The 17630-nt window shown below is 36.6% G+C and overlaps 1 protein-coding gene across 12 annotated transcripts in view; it reads left to right on the plus strand.

Moving 5' to 3' along the window:
• SRSF11 (serine and arginine rich splicing factor 11) overlaps positions 1–17630 on the plus strand; it is a 43317-nt gene that overhangs the window by 17846 nt on the left and 7841 nt on the right. For 9 of the 12 annotated variants that reach the window (XM_080656300.1, XM_080656303.1, XM_080656305.1 and 6 more), the window contains exons 3-9: positions 2694–2827; positions 6614–6723; positions 8555–8647; positions 10873–10922; positions 12330–12457; positions 14061–14142; positions 14526–14657. In XM_080656300.1, the coding sequence (XP_080512426.1) occupies positions 2694–2827; positions 6614–6723; positions 8555–8647; positions 10873–10922; positions 12330–12457; positions 14061–14142; positions 14526–14657 (729 nt within the window). Of the gene's footprint in view, positions 1–2693; positions 2828–3478; positions 6320–6613; positions 6724–8554; positions 8648–10872; positions 10923–12329; positions 12458–14060; positions 14143–14525; positions 14658–17630 lie in introns of those variants that run through there. The other 3 variants (XM_080656297.1, XM_080656298.1, XM_080656299.1) reach the window with 1 other exon arrangement.

The following is a 17630-nucleotide window of genomic DNA, read 5'->3' on the forward strand; positions in this document are numbered from 1 at the left end:
AGGCCATTGGTTGGGGTCATCAGTAATTTGGGAGACTGGGAGTTGGCATGTTTTAAAGTACACATATAACTGAGCCCCTGCCTATTGGGGAAGGGGGTGGGAACCTTGGGATCTGAATCATGCCAAACATTTCAGTGGCAACCTCCTCAAGAAGGTTTCTCCCTTTGTTTTATTCTTGAATCCATCTATTTCCTGGTTCTTTTAAGCTAAAAATTGCTGGCTTATAATTTCACCCAGTGATAAAATTGCCTATCTTCACAACAATATTCTAACCCTCTCTTCACAATGATAGCCCTATAGCCATTGAAAGTATCTGTCATTGTTCCTCCCATTTATTCTCTTTTTAAATGAAAAATGGTTACTTTAATTCTAGTTCCTAAAATGCACGTTGGCAATTAAGTGGTTCGTATGCTAGATGCTTTCTAATTTTATCTTACTCTGCTCTTACAAATCTAGAGGGAGAATGTAATTTAGCCTTATTTCACAGATGAGTGAACTGTAATTCATGTAGGTAGTTTTTTACACCCAAGCCACTCTACCAGTGACAGACCTAGTATTGAAACTTCAGTGTTGTGATTGTCCTTTATAACTACAGCATGATTTTCTTGATTTAGCCTAGCAACTTGTGAGTGGAATCACTCTTTTACACATAGTAGGTCTTCTTCATATGTTTGGTTTTAGTGGGATTTCATAATGGAAAATATAACTGGAATGTTGATAGGGCAATGATCCCAGCAAAGCATATATATGTCAAAAGTATGCAGTAACTAAAGGCTACTGTAACACTGCAGGTAAACTTAAATTCATTATATAAGTAAGTATTTCAATGACCAAAAATAGATACTTTAATCATCATATAAGTAGCTTATATGATACTTTACCTTTAAAAATTTTAAGGTAAACTAAGTTCTCTTCCTTATCTAACTGTAGCATTTAAAGAGCTCTTTAATTTAGTGGTTAAAAATATGGTATCAGAAAAGAAATACAAATTGCTATATATAGCTTTAGTACTAAAACTGCTGTAATTGTATTCTTTCCACTACTCTGGATGTAACATCATTAAATTTTCCACCAGTGGTCTTTCACATTAAAAAAACACTATGTCTACATTAAAAAACATTGTAGCCTTTCAAAAACATTTAGCAGTAAGCTTCTATGACAAGGTGGCTTAAATTCTATGTGAATGGATATATTGTCAACTTTGCTTTGAACTTAGATTAGGATCTATGCTTAGTATCTAAGGGCAATGCCTTTCGTAAACTTACAAATTCTAACAGGTTTGAATTCTCGGGTTATACAGCTTTATTTTAGTCTTCATTTTAAGTAATGAGTTTTTATTTTCATGTTAGTGCACAAATGGGGGGGTCAGCAAATACTTATCTCTGCAATACCTAGCGTAACCATATCTGATGTAAATATGTTTTTGTGTACACTTGGAAATCTAGTTTATTAAGAAGATTAACAATAAGCCTCATTCTAATATTCAAAGATACTACAGGATTTTCCTTTTCATTGAGTCTTAAAATGTAATTGGCTTACTATAATAAAGCAGAGATTCTTTACCCTGGGTGCATATAAAAATTGTCAGAATTAAATAAAGAAGGAGGAAATACTTAGTACTTCATAAGAGATTTAATTGCTGTGGAGTAGAGAGCCAGGGTGTTTTTTTCTCCACAGAAGATTCTAATGCAGCCTTGGGCAAACTACGGTCCCTCCGCTCCTTTACTTTGAATTTATATTAGTTCACACAAACACTCCATCCATGCTTTTGTTCTGGCCCTCTGGTCCAGTTTAAGAACCCATTGTGGCCCTCGAGTCAAAAAGTTTGCCCACCCCTGTTCTAATGTATGACCAGGATGGTGTGATGACTGCTGCCTTAGGGTATTGGTTTTAAAATAACTTTTGGTTTGGGATTAGGGAGCAACTCCTGCCCATATTTAATCTTTACCTTTAATAGAAAGTTTTGTGGCAGAAATTTGAACCACCCTATATTTAAAACAAAACAAAATCTGCACTCTTTATCTTACCTTATAGTCTGTCATAGCTTGTACATTAGCACTTGTGTTTTTTTTTTTTTTATCTAAGCAATTTGTTGAGGGAAGTGACTCCTTTGCTTATTGAAATTTCGCATACTAGTAACACTAAAGGCTGGAGTACTGTCACCATGTATGCTTAAAATTTTCTCTCTCTCTGATACTATAGATCAAAGAGGACAGGGCATTTTATTTAGTAGGCTGGAAAAGAAAACTCGATTGTCAAATAGATATACTTTTCCACAATATTCTTTTGTTCCTGAATTGGCAAATTCTGTATATTTTTTGCTCTGAAAAGTTTTCTAAGCCAAGACTACTTTCTACCTGTATTTAAAAATAACTGGTATTTGTATTATTTTTCTTCAAGTGTTGACATTTTTGTGGTCTGCTCAACCTTTGACACTTGAGTTTCAAACTGTTTTTAACTTGGTAAACTATAAAGTTAAACGATGATTGCACACGTGCAATTTGCTCTACATGAGTTTAGTGGATAGTTCTTTATGTGTGATGTCATTTTTTAAACTAGCTAACTAATATATGTGCAGTTACTAATATCTGCCTATTTTGCTTTTGAAATGCAGGAGTGGGTTTTTGAATCATACATACATGTTTTAGTTGATATTCTTTTCTCTGCTTTTATGCAATTTGTTTGTTTTTCAGTGATTCACCTTTGCCGGTCTCATCCCGTGTCTGCTTTGTTAAATTCCATGATCCGGACTCAGCAGTTGTGGCACAGCATCTGACAAACACTGTATTCGTTGACAGAGCATTGATAGTCGTACCATATGCAGAAGGTTTGTGCTTTGTTTACCTACCTATGTGGGCATCCAATGATGACCATCTACCTCAGTATAGTTTTAGAGTGAGTGTTAGTAGCATGTTAAAAATCTAAGCTATTAACAATTTGAAACCCTTGTTATACTGTGGTCCATATTTTTACTTAAGATTTTAATTCTAAAAATTAGAAATCGGATCTGTTTTTATAAGATATTTAACCATTCCATTATTTTAAAACATTTTTAAGTTCTTTAAAACCATGTCCCTAGTTGTAATGCCTTAAGATACATTTACTTTCTTAATGTAACATTGAGTTTTATGAAAAAGTCCTGAAGGTGAATGGTTCATTCCATGCATATTTACACAGGGACCTTCAAATAAATGTATGATGTTATTTCTGTTTTGAATAAAGGACTGGGCTTTATTTTTTTAGTGCTTCCTCACTGCCAACTTTACAAAAAGATCACATATTGAATTCCAGTATACCAAGGGTTGCAATGATTTTGGTTTGTATGAATATTCGAGATTTCCTATAGCCTAGGTGCCAGATGGGCACTTGGTGTTTTGTTTTTATTGCCAGATTTTCTTGTTCATTCTTGCTATATTTTCTAGAATATCTCTAAATAATAAATTCTTCTCTCTGTTATTTGTGTGTGTGATTTTTGTAGTGGAGAAGGCAAATGCAAAACTCTTCCTGATGACTGAAAAACAGTGGGTCCTCTGCAGCTACAGGGGATTCTAGACATTAACTAAAGGCCAGCAAGCACTCAAGTCCCCCAAGTGTTTTCCTGGTGTAACCATTTGTTAACTACATTTTCTTTTCTTTTTACATTTTAGGCGGTTAAAGTAACTTGACAGAAATAATGAGCAGGGTTTTGGGATCTTTAAAAAGCCTCTGTGACAAGACAGCACTATTTTAATTCCATTTTGTAAATTTTCTAAGCCATATTTTATAATTAGTTTGTTCCCAATGTACTGCTACTTTATTTGCTTTTTTGTTACCTATAAATTTTGATCAAAGAAATAACAAATATAAAATTACTGGATTTTAATTAAGTTAATAATTATGGGATTTTAAGTTAATTTACAGCATTAAGTTATTTCTGACCAGGATTTAATGCTTTCCCCTTTCCTTAATGTACTGGTCAGTGGAAGCAGAGTCTTGATATTGTTTACTTTAGATGCTATCTCAGATCTTTGAGTACCAATGTGAACATTTACACCATACCTGGTAAAAGTTGTGAAATGTCTAGTCCTTAAAACTTAAACAAATTGCCTCTGGTTTTCTAAAGAAATTAAGTTGCATTCATAGATGGGGTAAAGACATCTATGTAATAGTACATCAATCTCTATGATATTAAAGTGTGTGGACCAATTTAAAGGTTTTAAAATATATATGCTGATAAACATTTGATTTAGTGTGTTTTGATTAAGCAATTCTTTTTATATCAGTTTGCCTATTGTAGGATAAGACTTATCACCAAAAGAAAATTTATAGAATTCAAATTGAGAATAAGTAAAATATAGATAGTTTTTGGAACAAGGGTCAAATCATGTGAGTAATGTGCAAAACATTAGCCTTTAAATTTAAAGAATTCTTATTGGCTAAGTTTTATATCATAGTTCCCAAGCCCTGGACATAATACAGTATATCATCGTATAATTGGCTTTTATAAATACTTTTAGACTATGGTAATTTTTCTGAATCTATTTCAAAAGTGAAATATTTAGGAGTGTATGTAGAATTACCAAAATACTTAGTTCTGGAATCTATTTTTAGTGTATTTAATAATGGTATGGTATGCTGTATTAATGTTATATCCACTAAATAACTGATGTACTCAATCCCTTTGTCACCACTCACCCTAGTTTTAGCTTTGACACTTTGGTGTTGTTTCTTGATCATGGTTTAGAACAATAGACACAAAGTATACGGTAAGGAATAGTCTTAATTGGTAAAACTGAGGTAGCTGGATTTGGAAGGAACTCTTAATAGTAATGGATTTGGGGGTTATTTAGGTTCCTTGGTTAATGTTTGTTTCTTTTGTCTGTTTCTTTTTCTTTCATTTCTACACATTCATGCAGTATTTCATGGTTCTATCAAAGCAGCAGTAAAAAAAATACTCTTGACGCATGAAAATTAACTGGTGAGGGGCCTCATTGCTATTTTTAAATTGTAGTTTTATTTTTAAATAGTATTTTTTTAATCAGAGGATCAGATGCATGACTTTTTTTTAATGGATGCAGATCTTCTATCAGGTGTCTCACAATAAATTCAAGAGGATTGTAGTTTGCCAGAAATGTTGCAAATGCACTAATTTGAATAAGATGTTGATATTTAATATTATCCTCTTGAGACATAATTTTGCATGCAAGATTATCCCAATAATCTTTGTAGGTTTGTTAATATTGATGCATTAATGCCCTATATCTAAATGATCTTCTCCCTCCCCCCCTCCATAACTCTGGGTATCTAAATTGATGACAGCTCTGACACAAGCAAGATAACAGTGCTGTGTAGTATACATTTGTTTATATTATCGGCACTTCTCAGTATAGGTGGAAGGAACCATTACCTTTATTTAACAGTGGTTTTTCTTTTTTGTTGTTGTGTTTTACAGTTCTTTTCCCTGGTTCAGCCTGAACTATATACCAGGCCCTGCTGAAAATACCACCCAACAGTTTTCTTCTGCAGCTTATCCAGTTTCTCTTAAGTGCCCTGTACATATTGTATGTTTTATGATGAGATGCAGTTTCTTAATATGTATTACAGAAATACTACTGGTATTTGCAAATATATAGTTTAATTGTATTATTGAACTCTCATTTTGGGGGCTTGGGCACATTAACAGATTAATCCATCTGTATAGGGCTTTTGCTGTTGGATAGAATTTAAATTGTGTACATAAATATTTGTCTTAGGACCCTTAGATGTTATCTGAATACACAGATTAGGCTTTAAAAACAGATATACATGTTGTTTTCGACTTTAGGAGTTTGCTTAAGTTAGCTTTTGAACTCACACTATATAGCAGCATTTTTTGGTATGGTTAGCATGGCACATGCTGGAATATAAAGCATTTTACTGTACAGGTAAGGAATGTGCCATGTTGTTTTACCCATTCTCTCTCTCTCTCTCTCTCTCTCTCTACTCCCCCACACACATCCAGTGTGTATTCAGAGACCTTCAGAAACATTCATTTTCATGAGTCAGCAAAAGCCCTACACTTGATTCCAACAGAATATTTCCTTTACATACTTTCCTTCTCTGAATTTTTACAAAATTTGTATGGTAGGTGTAAAAGAAAATCATAGTAACTGTACCATATTATTAACCCCTAAATCAAACTTTTTTTGTCTTGTGTATCTTGATTTTTCTGTGTGCTTTATAGTGAAGCAGCCGACACGAGTCGTTGTTCATAAAACAGCTTTTGAAAGTTGAGAGCACACCCCTGGAGAACCGACTGTGCTTGCTTACGTTTGGTTCATGACTTAAAAATCGAGTACAGGTGATGAAATCTTGGCAGTGTTAACAAAAAAGTAGTGTGTATTGTGCTATTTTTTTTTACTCTAGAAACTTAACCATTTGTAGAGAAAAAAGGAAACAAATTTTCACACATTGAAGTTTCATTCTGACATAAAATTAATGATAAATAATAATAGAAATCAAGCTTTATATTTTAGCGAACATAAGTACTTTCAACAAACTCAGGTGGTGTATCAGGGAGACATTTTCTGGGTGTTTTTGTGTGTTTTCTGTCTTGCAAAAGGGTGTGTTCTAATGCAAGGATGTTTCTCTGCAGGAGTTATTCCTGATGAGACTAAGGCTTTGTCTCTGTTGGCACCAGCTAATGCAGTGGCAGGTCTTCTGCCTGGTGGTGGACTCCTGCCTACTCCTAACCCACTTACCCAGGTATTAGTTCTATTGAAATCTTAAAGGATAGAAAGGAACACAGAATTGTGGATAAAGCTAAACTTTTGAGCTTTTTAAGTATTGTAATTCTAGTTCACAGAATGACATCATGTGTATATTAAAGGCTATTGCAATCATAAATCCTAAAGAGAATCTCTTAGAAGTTTGTATTTTAAGAATATCTGTTATATTGGTTTTGCCACTGACACAGAATAACTCAGTAATATGAAAAAAGACTTCTGTTCAGCAAACAAAAATAATATGTTTGCTTTGACCAGGAAAGAAAATAAAGGTGAATTTCAGACTTGTTTCTTTGCCAATGCTTTTTGATCTTTTGCTCTTACCTGGGGGTTTTAATTAAGTTGATGTCTTGAAATAAAAATGTATTTGTGGATATATTTGATATGGGGAATAAAATATTCAAGTTGGAGGAAAATGTACTTGGCAATATAAAAAGCATATCATTATATAGGCAAAAGGTTCTTTAAATGTTATGTATTGAAACAACTCAAAGACTGTAACTGGTCAGTGGTTTCACAGATAAAGCAAATGATAGAGCCTCAACTAGAACTTTTATAACAGCATTCCTTTTATTAAATCATTTTCCCTGTCTAAATAGTTTAGTTAACCTTTAAGTGAACTGTATGGTATTATAGAAGGAGAATGAGATCAGGAATTTCCAGCTTTTATGAGTATGACTTTGATTGTCATGTATAAAATGTGGACCCGAGAAATTTGTAGCCACCTTTGATGTATAAAATTGTGTAAAAGCTGAAATAGCTTATATAATAGTATTAACACAGTTTTATAACTGTACTTAGTAAATAGTTAAATCACAGAAAGTTTGGAAACTTATATTTATTAAAAATGAATTGAAGCTAGGAGAACTTTTATAGAGAAAGTCAACTGCCTGCAAAGCTATAGGATTTTGTGTGGTTTATGTCTTAAATTATTTATTAATCAGAATTATATTGGAAAGGAGACACATTCACACAATAATTTGAATGGTGAGAGTTTAGTATAAGGAATTAGTAACTTGTAACTGGACCTTACCAAAGGAACTCTAAGAATACATAAGTTGCAGATGTAGGAAGCAACCGTTACTTCTAGGGCTGAGGAAGAAAGAATACAAGGGGGAAAAACATTTAGGTGAGAGGGCTTTGCAACCCTTCTGGCATAAGATTAAGATCTCCTTTGAAAGGGGTAGATACTAGAGAAGTTTCCCAGGGTGCCACAGAACTTGTTAGGTAGCTGCCCAAGAAGATGGCTCTGAAACTTTGTGAGAGGTGAAGGCCACTGGGTATTTCATATGGTGCTACAGTAACAATCAAAAAGGGGACATAGGAACCAGGAAGAGAAATCCATTTCACAATGTCATTCCAGTTCTTTATCCCCAATAGATAAAGCTTTTAAGATTCCATCTGCCAATGGAGAAATGCTGCCTTCAGTATCACAAAAACAGGGCAAATAACTGGATTTGGAGCTAAGAAACAAATATTTATGACTGGCACAAGAATATATTGACTTTTTCCCCCCAAATTCTGATTGTAGGGATAAATGTGCTATAATGACAGGTGGAAAATGAGGCCAGAGGTAGGCAAACTATGCCTATTTGTTTATTGTGTATGCCTGTTTTCAAGCTATAATGGTAAAGTCAAGTAGTTGTAACAGAGATCACATAGCCTATGGACTTAAACTTAGTTCTTTGCCCTTTAGAGGGGAAAATAAGGTGACGACCCCCCCCCCCCCCCCCCCCCCACACACACACACACACACACACTATAAGGAACAGAAATGAAATTTTAGATAAATAAAATTTGTAATTTCACAGATTGGCGCTGTTCCATTGGCTGCTTTGGGAGCTCCTACTCTTGATCCTGCCCTTGCTGCACTTGGGCTTCCTGGAGCAAACTTGAACTCTCAGGTATAATTTAATACCCTTCCACTTTGAGCTCATTCTTATAATTAAATACTTTATTTTACTTATAACTACTACTGGGCATTTCAAAAGCGGACGATAACTAATTGCTATGCTGTAGTATTTTTTCTCATATAGTCTTGTTAAAAAGATTTAAAAGGTCACTGCATTATTAGCCTGTTAACCCATTAAAGAATTTTACTTTATATATTTTATTTCATTTTATTTTATTAGTCCTCATCCAAGGATTTTTTTTTGTTGTTGACTTGTAGAGAGAGAGAAATATCACTCAGTTGCCTCTTGTGCACACCCTAATCAGGGATCCAGCCTGCAAGCTAGGTTATGTGCCCTCACCAGAAATGGAACTTGCAACTTTTTTTGGTATACAGAACAATGCTCCATCCAATTAAGCCACCTGGCCAGGCAAAATTTTTTTATTTAATCTAGTTCAAAGTAGAGAGTAGTTTCACAGAAATTTAACACATCCTCAATATATTATGGAGTCTTTTTTGTCATTTGCTCACTTGGAAATTCTGTTTTCTCTCATCATGATTTGAACCTTTTTGGCCATCCTTTGTGGAAATATTTTGATTTATTATATTGGCCAAGTACTTTGAGTTGTGTTTTACATGTTTCTTAGCATTACTTTCCCTCATAAAGTCTTGAATAAGCAGGAGGTAATCCTGTATAATAAAAGTGTAGCATGCAGCCCTGACCGGTTTGGCTCAGTGGATAGAGCGTCGGCCTGCAGACGGAAGGGCCCCGGGTTCGATTCCGGTCAAGGGCATGTACCTTGGTTGCGGGCACATCCCCAGTGGGGAGTGTGCAGGAGGCAGCTGATCGATGTTTCTCTCTCATCTGTTTCTGACTCTCTGTCCCTCTCCCTTCCTCTCTGTAAAAAATCAATAAAATATTTTTTTTTTTTAAGTGTAGCATGCAAATTGTCCCCTCGACCTGAGTTCTTCCTGGAGTTCAAACAGGGGGTGGGGCTGGCCAGAGGAAGAGAGGTAGGCCCTGTCTGGCAGCTGCTGCAGGTGGCCGGGGGAAGGGAGGAAGGCCCTGGCCGGCAGCGACTAGGGACCCTCTCAGTGCATGAATTTTGTGCACTGGGCCTCTAGTTGTTCTATAAAAACTAGATGGTTCAGTTTTATAATCTTCCCTAGAGGCCCGGTGCACGAATTCATGCATCAGTGGGTCCCCTCGGCCTGGCCTGCAGGATTGTGCCAAAACCAGCTCTCCCAACATCCCCCGAGGAGTCCTGGATTGCGAGAGGGTGCAGGCCGGGGCCCAGGGAGGGATGTGGGAGGTTGGCCAGCCGGTGAGGTGCCGCGGGAGGGCTCCAGGGCGTGTCTGGCCTGTCTTGCTCAGTCCCAATCAGACCCCAGCAACAACCTAACCTACCGGTCAGAGCGTCTGCCCCCTGGTGGTCAGTGCACGTTATAGCGAGCGGTTGAGTGGCCTTAGCATATCACACTTTGATTAGTTGAATGATCAACTGGACAACCAGACACTTAGCATATTAGGCTTTTATTATGCTCCAACCGGTCCCTCCCCAGCTGGCCAACCTCCCACGTCCCTCCCTGGCTGCAATAGTGCACCGGTGGGGTCCCTTGGCCTGGCTTGTGCCCTCTTGCAATCTGGGACCCCTCAGGAAACTCGGTTTTGATCCAGTGGCGGAACGACCGGTCACTATGATACGCACTGACCACCAGGGGACAGACGCTCAATGCAGGAGCTGCCCCCTGGTGGTCAGTGTGCTCTCACAGGGGTGCGCCACTCAGCCAGAAGCCAGGCTCATGGCTGGCGAGTGCAGCAGCGGTGGCGGGAGTCTCTCCCACCTCCGCGTCAGTCAGACATCCCCTGAGGGCTCCTGGATTGTGAGAGGGTGCAGGCCAGGCTGAGGGGACACTCCCTTCCCACCCACCCACCCCCAATGCACAAATTCCACCTTTAGTATAGGATATTTAACTTGGATAAAGCACCTTTGAGTATCCAATCAATACTATAGTCACTAATGTCATCTGTTTGTTTTATTTTTTAATGTGACTACTAGAAAACCTACTATGACATTTGGCTGGCATTGTATTTTTGTTGGTCATTCATGTGCCTGGTATGTTACTTTTTGTAGGTTTGCCAGGGTCTCCTAGGACATTTCAACATCCTGAAAAAATAAAAGGAAATCATTATTGCTTTACGTATTCTCACTGTTGTTATATTTTGTTTTGTTTTAGTCTCTTGCTGCAGATCAGCTGCTGAAGCTTATGAGTACTGTTGATCCCAAGTAAGGATTTTTTTTCTGTGTTACCATTGATGATATGGATATAGTATTTGAATGTCTAGAGAACAGATACTTTTTGATAACTAAAAAGAAAGTTGTCTCAAGGCATGTAATATGTAATTCAGTTTTCTAGAAACGGAGAAAAATCCAGTGGTGAGTCCATCTATAAGAGGATTTTGTCTTAGTGTAATTGGAGTTTTTTTAAATAATTGTAAATAACTTATACCAAAACAATGGGAAAAGAGCTAAACATTATTTTAGTTCATTCGTTTAAAATATATATTGAATACCTGCTATAAAGTTGTATCTTTATAGCATTTATACACTAGTTTGGATGCGAGATGTTATTTAAAGCATGTGGATCCAACTAGATGAAGTACAGTGGTGCTATGGAAAGAACTTATTACAAGAACTTAGTTTGAAGATCAGAGAAGCTAAGCCCTAGGGGATGAATAGGAGTTAGGAGACAGAAATGAGGGAATCACAACCCTAGAGCCAAGGACTGGCATATATCACCATAATAATGGCCAACATCTTTTAGGTGCTTTGAAAAGTTTTCTTCGTGCTGTCACTTTTCTATTTCCTACTTGGTATACATGTAACAAAGTCATACTTACTTTCATTGGTAATTTGTCGGTATGTTAAATTTGAACTGAATGCTTTTTCTCGTTGGTGGAAGCTACTATCAATAAGTGGAAGAGTATGAGAAAAGGGAAGACAGGATTATTTCGCTGTATTAGTTTGTGGGCTTTTTTTTCTTAAAAACAATGAGAAAAACATCCAACGGGTACTTGGCACCCAGCTTATAAAATGAAATATCAATAAAGTTGAAATTCCTTGCGTACCCATTTTTTATTTACATTTCCCATTCTCCCCACAAATGACTACTGTCCTAAATTTTGTGTCTCTCTAATTTTTTTCTCACATGTATAAACCCTTAAAGGTGCATCTTTAGCCTTTCCGATCAGGAATTTCACAGGTAACTTTGGTACGCCATCGGCCTCTGCCCCGTTTCTTCCACAAACTTAAAATGCTCTTCCCCACAGAATTATGACGTAGAAAGTTTTTAGGTCATATGAAGAAAAGTTTCATTATTCAAAAATCTTTAGCATTAGCCTATTTCCAGTACTAGCATTTCTCAAAATGTGTTTATGGAAATTTGATGAATGTTTGTTCAGCAGAATTAAGTAGGCATTTTTCTTATTTCAGATATCCTGAGTCTTTAAAATGCAGGTAGCATTTAAATATTCAAAAGGGTACTTATACTATGTATGGTTTTACCAAAAAAATGGAATCCTCCCCTTTTTTCCAAAGGAATGGCTTACTAAAATGTTATATGAAACATGTTTATTTGAAATGCTATTGTGCATTTTAAAGTATTTCCTATCTCAATTCTTGGTTTTGTTTCAGGTTGAATCATGTAGCTGCTGGTCTTGTTTCACCAAGTCTGAAATCAGATACCTCTAGTAAAGAAATAGAGGAAGCCATGAAGAGAGTACGAGAAGCACAGTCCCTAATATCTGCTGCCATAGAACCAGGTAAAATATGTTTATGCACTTGTGTGGAATATTAAACTACATGATAGTTTGCAAATATGATTAGTGCATTAGTTTGAACATTTTTGACTTAATACTCTAGTCATTTTTTAATTTTTTCAAATTCTGATAAAAGATCATTTAGTGGAGTGATTTCATTAGGGGTGGTGTGGTGGGGGGGAGTTGGAGTTGACACCCAGACATACTTGGAAATATTTAGAAACACTTAGTTGTCGTGCTGGTACCAAATGTATCTCATGGGCAGAGGGTCAGGGATATTGCTAAACATCCTTCAGCATACAGGACAGGCACCACCCCTGCTCCAAATGATCCATTCCAAAATGTTAGTAGAGCCTAGGATTATCTAATAATTGGTGTGGTTTTTTTGTTTTGTTTTGTTTTTAATTTATAGTTTGGGATTGTTCTTTATCATTTATGGTTGTTATGTGGGGATAGCCCAATTGATTTTAGATTTATTTGACCAAGAGATGATGCTTCTGATGATGCCATTTGTTTAAAGAAAAGCAGACCTTATTTTTTGCAGATTATCCTTTTGAGATGGATAATTATCCTACTGTTGGCCTATGTTTCTATCTTTGGTTCCCCAATTAAATAATGTTTTATTTTTCACTGTTATTTCTTAGTAAGTAGGAAGATTTTTTAGTAGGTGTAGCATTTTGAAAATAATTTAAGTACAATATTGGGTGAATTAATACTAAGTGCTTTATGTGTGTTATCTCATTTAACAAAATATTATCCCAATGTGACATGTCAAATAGGAGCTGTAATTTTCAGTACACAACTGAATCGCTGACTCCATAGCTAGAACACCATGCTGTAATTGTGTTCAGTGAAAACTTATAACCAAAATGACTAAAAGTGGTTTCTGTATGATTTTTTTCTCCAATGTTTTTTAAATTATTAATAATGACACTAACAATAATTTGAATTCTATTAATGAAAGGCTCTGAATGTGAAAGAGGATTCACTCTCACTGAGATGATTGTTCATAAGTGTAATGGCTTTATTTCTCTTTTTATGTTATTTAAAATTAGGAAATTGGACAGATCATTCCAGATCTATTTCCTCTACTTACACAATTGAACATTGGTGAGGAAGAGGAGAGACAGATTATGAGGCCCTGGCTGGTTTGCTCAGTGGTTAGAATGTTTGCCCATGGACCAAAGGGTTAACATATTAATCTCAGTGAAATGTAGTTAAATTTGGGGAAGTAATACCTAGGAGTGGAAAAAGGGACTCCTTGTTTATAAACCTTTAAAGAATAAAGGGTGAAAAGATAACTAGATTATTTTATGACAACACTTGACAGACTCCTGAGTCTAGAAAATGAAATTGTTAATTTGGCTAGCCGAAAATCAGAAGTCTAATTTGGATCTATCAAAACCCTGGATAATTTGTGTCATTTCAATAAGCTTCAACATTTTGATTGTAAAATGGTTACTTGTTAACATTTAAGGAATTTATGTAAATGCTAAAAATTAAGATAAATTCTTACACAATTTCTAAATGGGATTACATTAATTCCTGAATGGGATTAATCTATTTGATGGTTTTAAAATCCAGATTTATATTCTTTTAAATCCAGATAAAAAAGAAGAAAAACGAAGGCACTCAAGATCAAGATCACGCTCTAGAAGGAGGAGGACTCCTTCATCTTCCAGACACAGGTTAGATAGATTGCTGTACAAAGATAAGTTCTGTATGCCACATCCTTCTTAATTTACTGACTCTTCACCTTGCAGCTTCTGGTTAAACTGTGTCTTAGTAACCACTCCTATTAGCAGAGTGTGTAAATAAGTGTTCACACATGCATAAGTGGAGAAAAGGTATGGGCTGAAATAGATGGTTGCTACTTTAAAACCGAAAAACATTCAGGGGTAGGAGGAAGGCAATGCAAATCATTCAGATATTTTTTTTCATGCTCTAGCAGTATTTTTAAGTTGCTGTTGTAGTTTCAATGGACATAGTTTGACAGGTTGAACAAACGATATTCATATTTCTAGGGTAATAAAAATGTTTATTATATGGTGTATTGGCTTTCTTTCATTAGGCGGTCAAGAAGCAGATCTAGAAGGAGGTCACATTCTAAGTCAAGGAGTAGGCGACGATCTAAAAGTCCCAGACGGAGAAGATCTCATTCCAGAGAGAGAGGTAGAAGGTCAAGGAGCACATCCAAAAACAGGTATAGTAGATTGTTAACATTGGGTGGGAAGACACATTTTAGAGTAAGACCCCAAATACTGTGCTACTTAATGACAAAAGCGATGGTATTGGGAAATACCAATAGAAGGGGGAGAAACTATTTAAAGTTTGGTGAGTCTAGCATTTGTTTCTCTTGTTTCCTTTGTAAACTTCAGATTTCTATTTATAGCTGAAGATCTAGGTAAGATTTTTGTGTAGTAGAAATTCTTAGCTGTCCTACTACCTTCCTGTATTTCCTCCTATCCATTCAACCACTGCTAAGGATGCAGTGCTACCAGCCATTCCTTGTGATATGCCTAAGAGTTTATGACAGACAACCATTTTTTAATTCATGTTTACATATCATCATCAACACTGAAAAATATTTATTAATGCCTGGCCACTGTGACTCAGTGGCTGAGCATTGACCTATGAACCAGGGAGGTCAAGGTTCGACTCCTGCTCAGAACACATGCGAGGTTGGGGGCTCAGTCCACAATAGGGGTTGCAGGAGGCAGCCGAGAAACAATTCTCTCTCATCATTGATGTTTCTATCTCTCCCTTTCTCTTCCTCTCTGAAATCAATAAATATATGCTACATATTAAGATTGACTATATGCCATATTTAGAGAGTCTCTTATCCCATCATTTGGGACCAGTAGAGAATTGAAGTGAGGATTTATTAAAAAGCAAATATATTGCCCTGCTCGTATGGCTCAGTGATTCAGTGTTGATCCATGAACCGGGAGATTGGATTCCTGGTCAGGGCCCCTTCTTTAGATTGCAGGTTTGAAGCCCAGTGGGGTGTTTACAGGAGGCAGCTGATTGATGATTCTCTCATCATTGATGTTTCTATCTTTCCCTTCCCCTATCTCTCTGAAATCAATAAAAATATATAATTTTTTAATAAAAGGCAAACATTTTGACTTAAATATGTGTTCAATAATCAGTCTTTTTCATTTAAAGTGAAACTTTAAATTAGCATGCTAGTCTTGAGTAACATATACCAAATCATTATTTTCTTCTGATCCACCTTTAAAGTGGCAAGAGAACTCTGTCACTTGAAAAATGCCTAGTTTTTTTTTCCTATGTATAGTTGTCACACATTGTTTCACAACACTTTTTTTTAGCAACTGTCCTTTATTTCTTTCTAAAATATTTGCCTGGAAGCAGTTCTTTGTATTTCTTAACCCATTTATGCATTTAATTATGTAATTTTTAAAAAGGACAGCAGGGGACCAACAAAATTTATTCTTTGTAAACATATAACAACTGGGAACATAAATTCTGGGATGGTTTTGCTGACTGTTTGAGACTGTAACAAGGCTTTTAGTTGTGTTTTACAGGGTGGGTCATTTCTTAATTCAGTCAAACAAGCTTCCTCCCACATATGCCTGAAGGATCCTGGGTCCGATGCCAGTCAAGGGTACATACCTCAGTTGCAGGCTTGATACCTGGCCCTGGTCAGGGCATGTGTGGGAGGCAACCAAACAATGTGACTCGCATCTATGTTTCTCTCTCTCTCTCTCTGTTCCCCCCACCCTTCCACTCTCTAAAAATGAGTGGAAAAATATCCTCCGGTGAGGATTAACAAAATAAAAATGACTTGAATGAAGAGAGGGGGTAACTGATGGAACAGAGTAAGTGACCAAGGAGGGAGAGATGGGAGAATCAGCTTAGAGCAACAAGAGACACTTTTAATCTCTAAAATTATGGAATAGTTAAGGATAAATGTATATGTATGTTTATGGATGTAAGGGATTTCTCATTTAACAAATATATTATTGATCCCTTTGTCCGTAGTCTTGGGGAAAATGGTGATTTAAGCGGGGGGGGGGGGGGGGGGGGGGCGTGTTTCTGTAGCAAATCTCCTCACAGGGAACACATGTTCTCAGTTGATCTCAGGCAAGCTGTTAGCTTAGAAGCAAAGACCTTTGCCTGGTGGGAGACCTGTTGTCCAAGACTGTTTGTGATCAGATCCACACCTGCACAACACACACAATATGGATGGGAGTGGGCCTCACATTCACCCACCCTGAGACGAGATTCTTCCCACAAACGGGACAACAAGATCCAATTACAATAGGAAATCTCAAATTACACAAGGGACATTCCTAGGCTCCCCCCTGCCCTCCCCCCCCAACTCAGGAGATCTGAGAGACTGTACCAATGAGTCCCACAAAACACTTACTACATAAGACCATCCCATGAAGACTGGAAGGCATAGCAATTTGATCTAATAAATAGAGATAAATACAAAGGGACAGCAAAAATGGGGAGACAAATAAACAACACACAAAAGAAAAGGGGGAAACTCCAGAAAGAAAGCTAAGTGAAAAGGAGGCAAGCAATACATATATTTTTTTTAATATATATTTTATTGACTTTTTACAGAGGAAGAGAGAGGGATAGAGAGTTAGAAACATCAGTGAGAGAGAAACATCGATCAGCTGCCTCTTGCACACCTCCTATTGGGGATGTGCCCGCAACCAAGGTACATGCCCTTGACCGGAATTGAACCCGGGACCCTTCAGTCCGCAGGCCGACGCTCTATCCACTGAGCCAAACCGGTTAGGGCAGGAGGCAAGCAATTTATCAGATTCAGAGTTCAAAGTAATGGTAATAAAGATGATCAAGGAACTTAGGATTTCCAGAAACTTAGAACTATAACAGCATGAAACAGGAAATAGAAACAATAAATAAGAAACAGTTGGAAATGAAGATTAATGTCTGACATAAAGAATACACTGGAAGGATTCAAAAGTAGATTAAGTGGGGCAGAAGATAGAATCAGTGACTTGAAATACAAGGTAGGAAAAAAGAGCAGCAAATGGAAAAAATTGAAGATCAGGAGGATAGTTTAAGGAAACTTTGGGATACCATGAAACAAAACATTTGTATCATGGTGATGCTAGAAGAAGACTGTGAGCTCAAGTAATAGAGAAACTGTTTTAAAGAAATTATAACAAAACTT

This window comes from Plecotus auritus (assembly GCF_963455305.1).
Source record: "Plecotus auritus genome assembly, chromosome: 2".
NCBI classification, from domain to species: Eukaryota; Metazoa; Chordata; class Mammalia; order Chiroptera; family Vespertilionidae; genus Plecotus; species Plecotus auritus.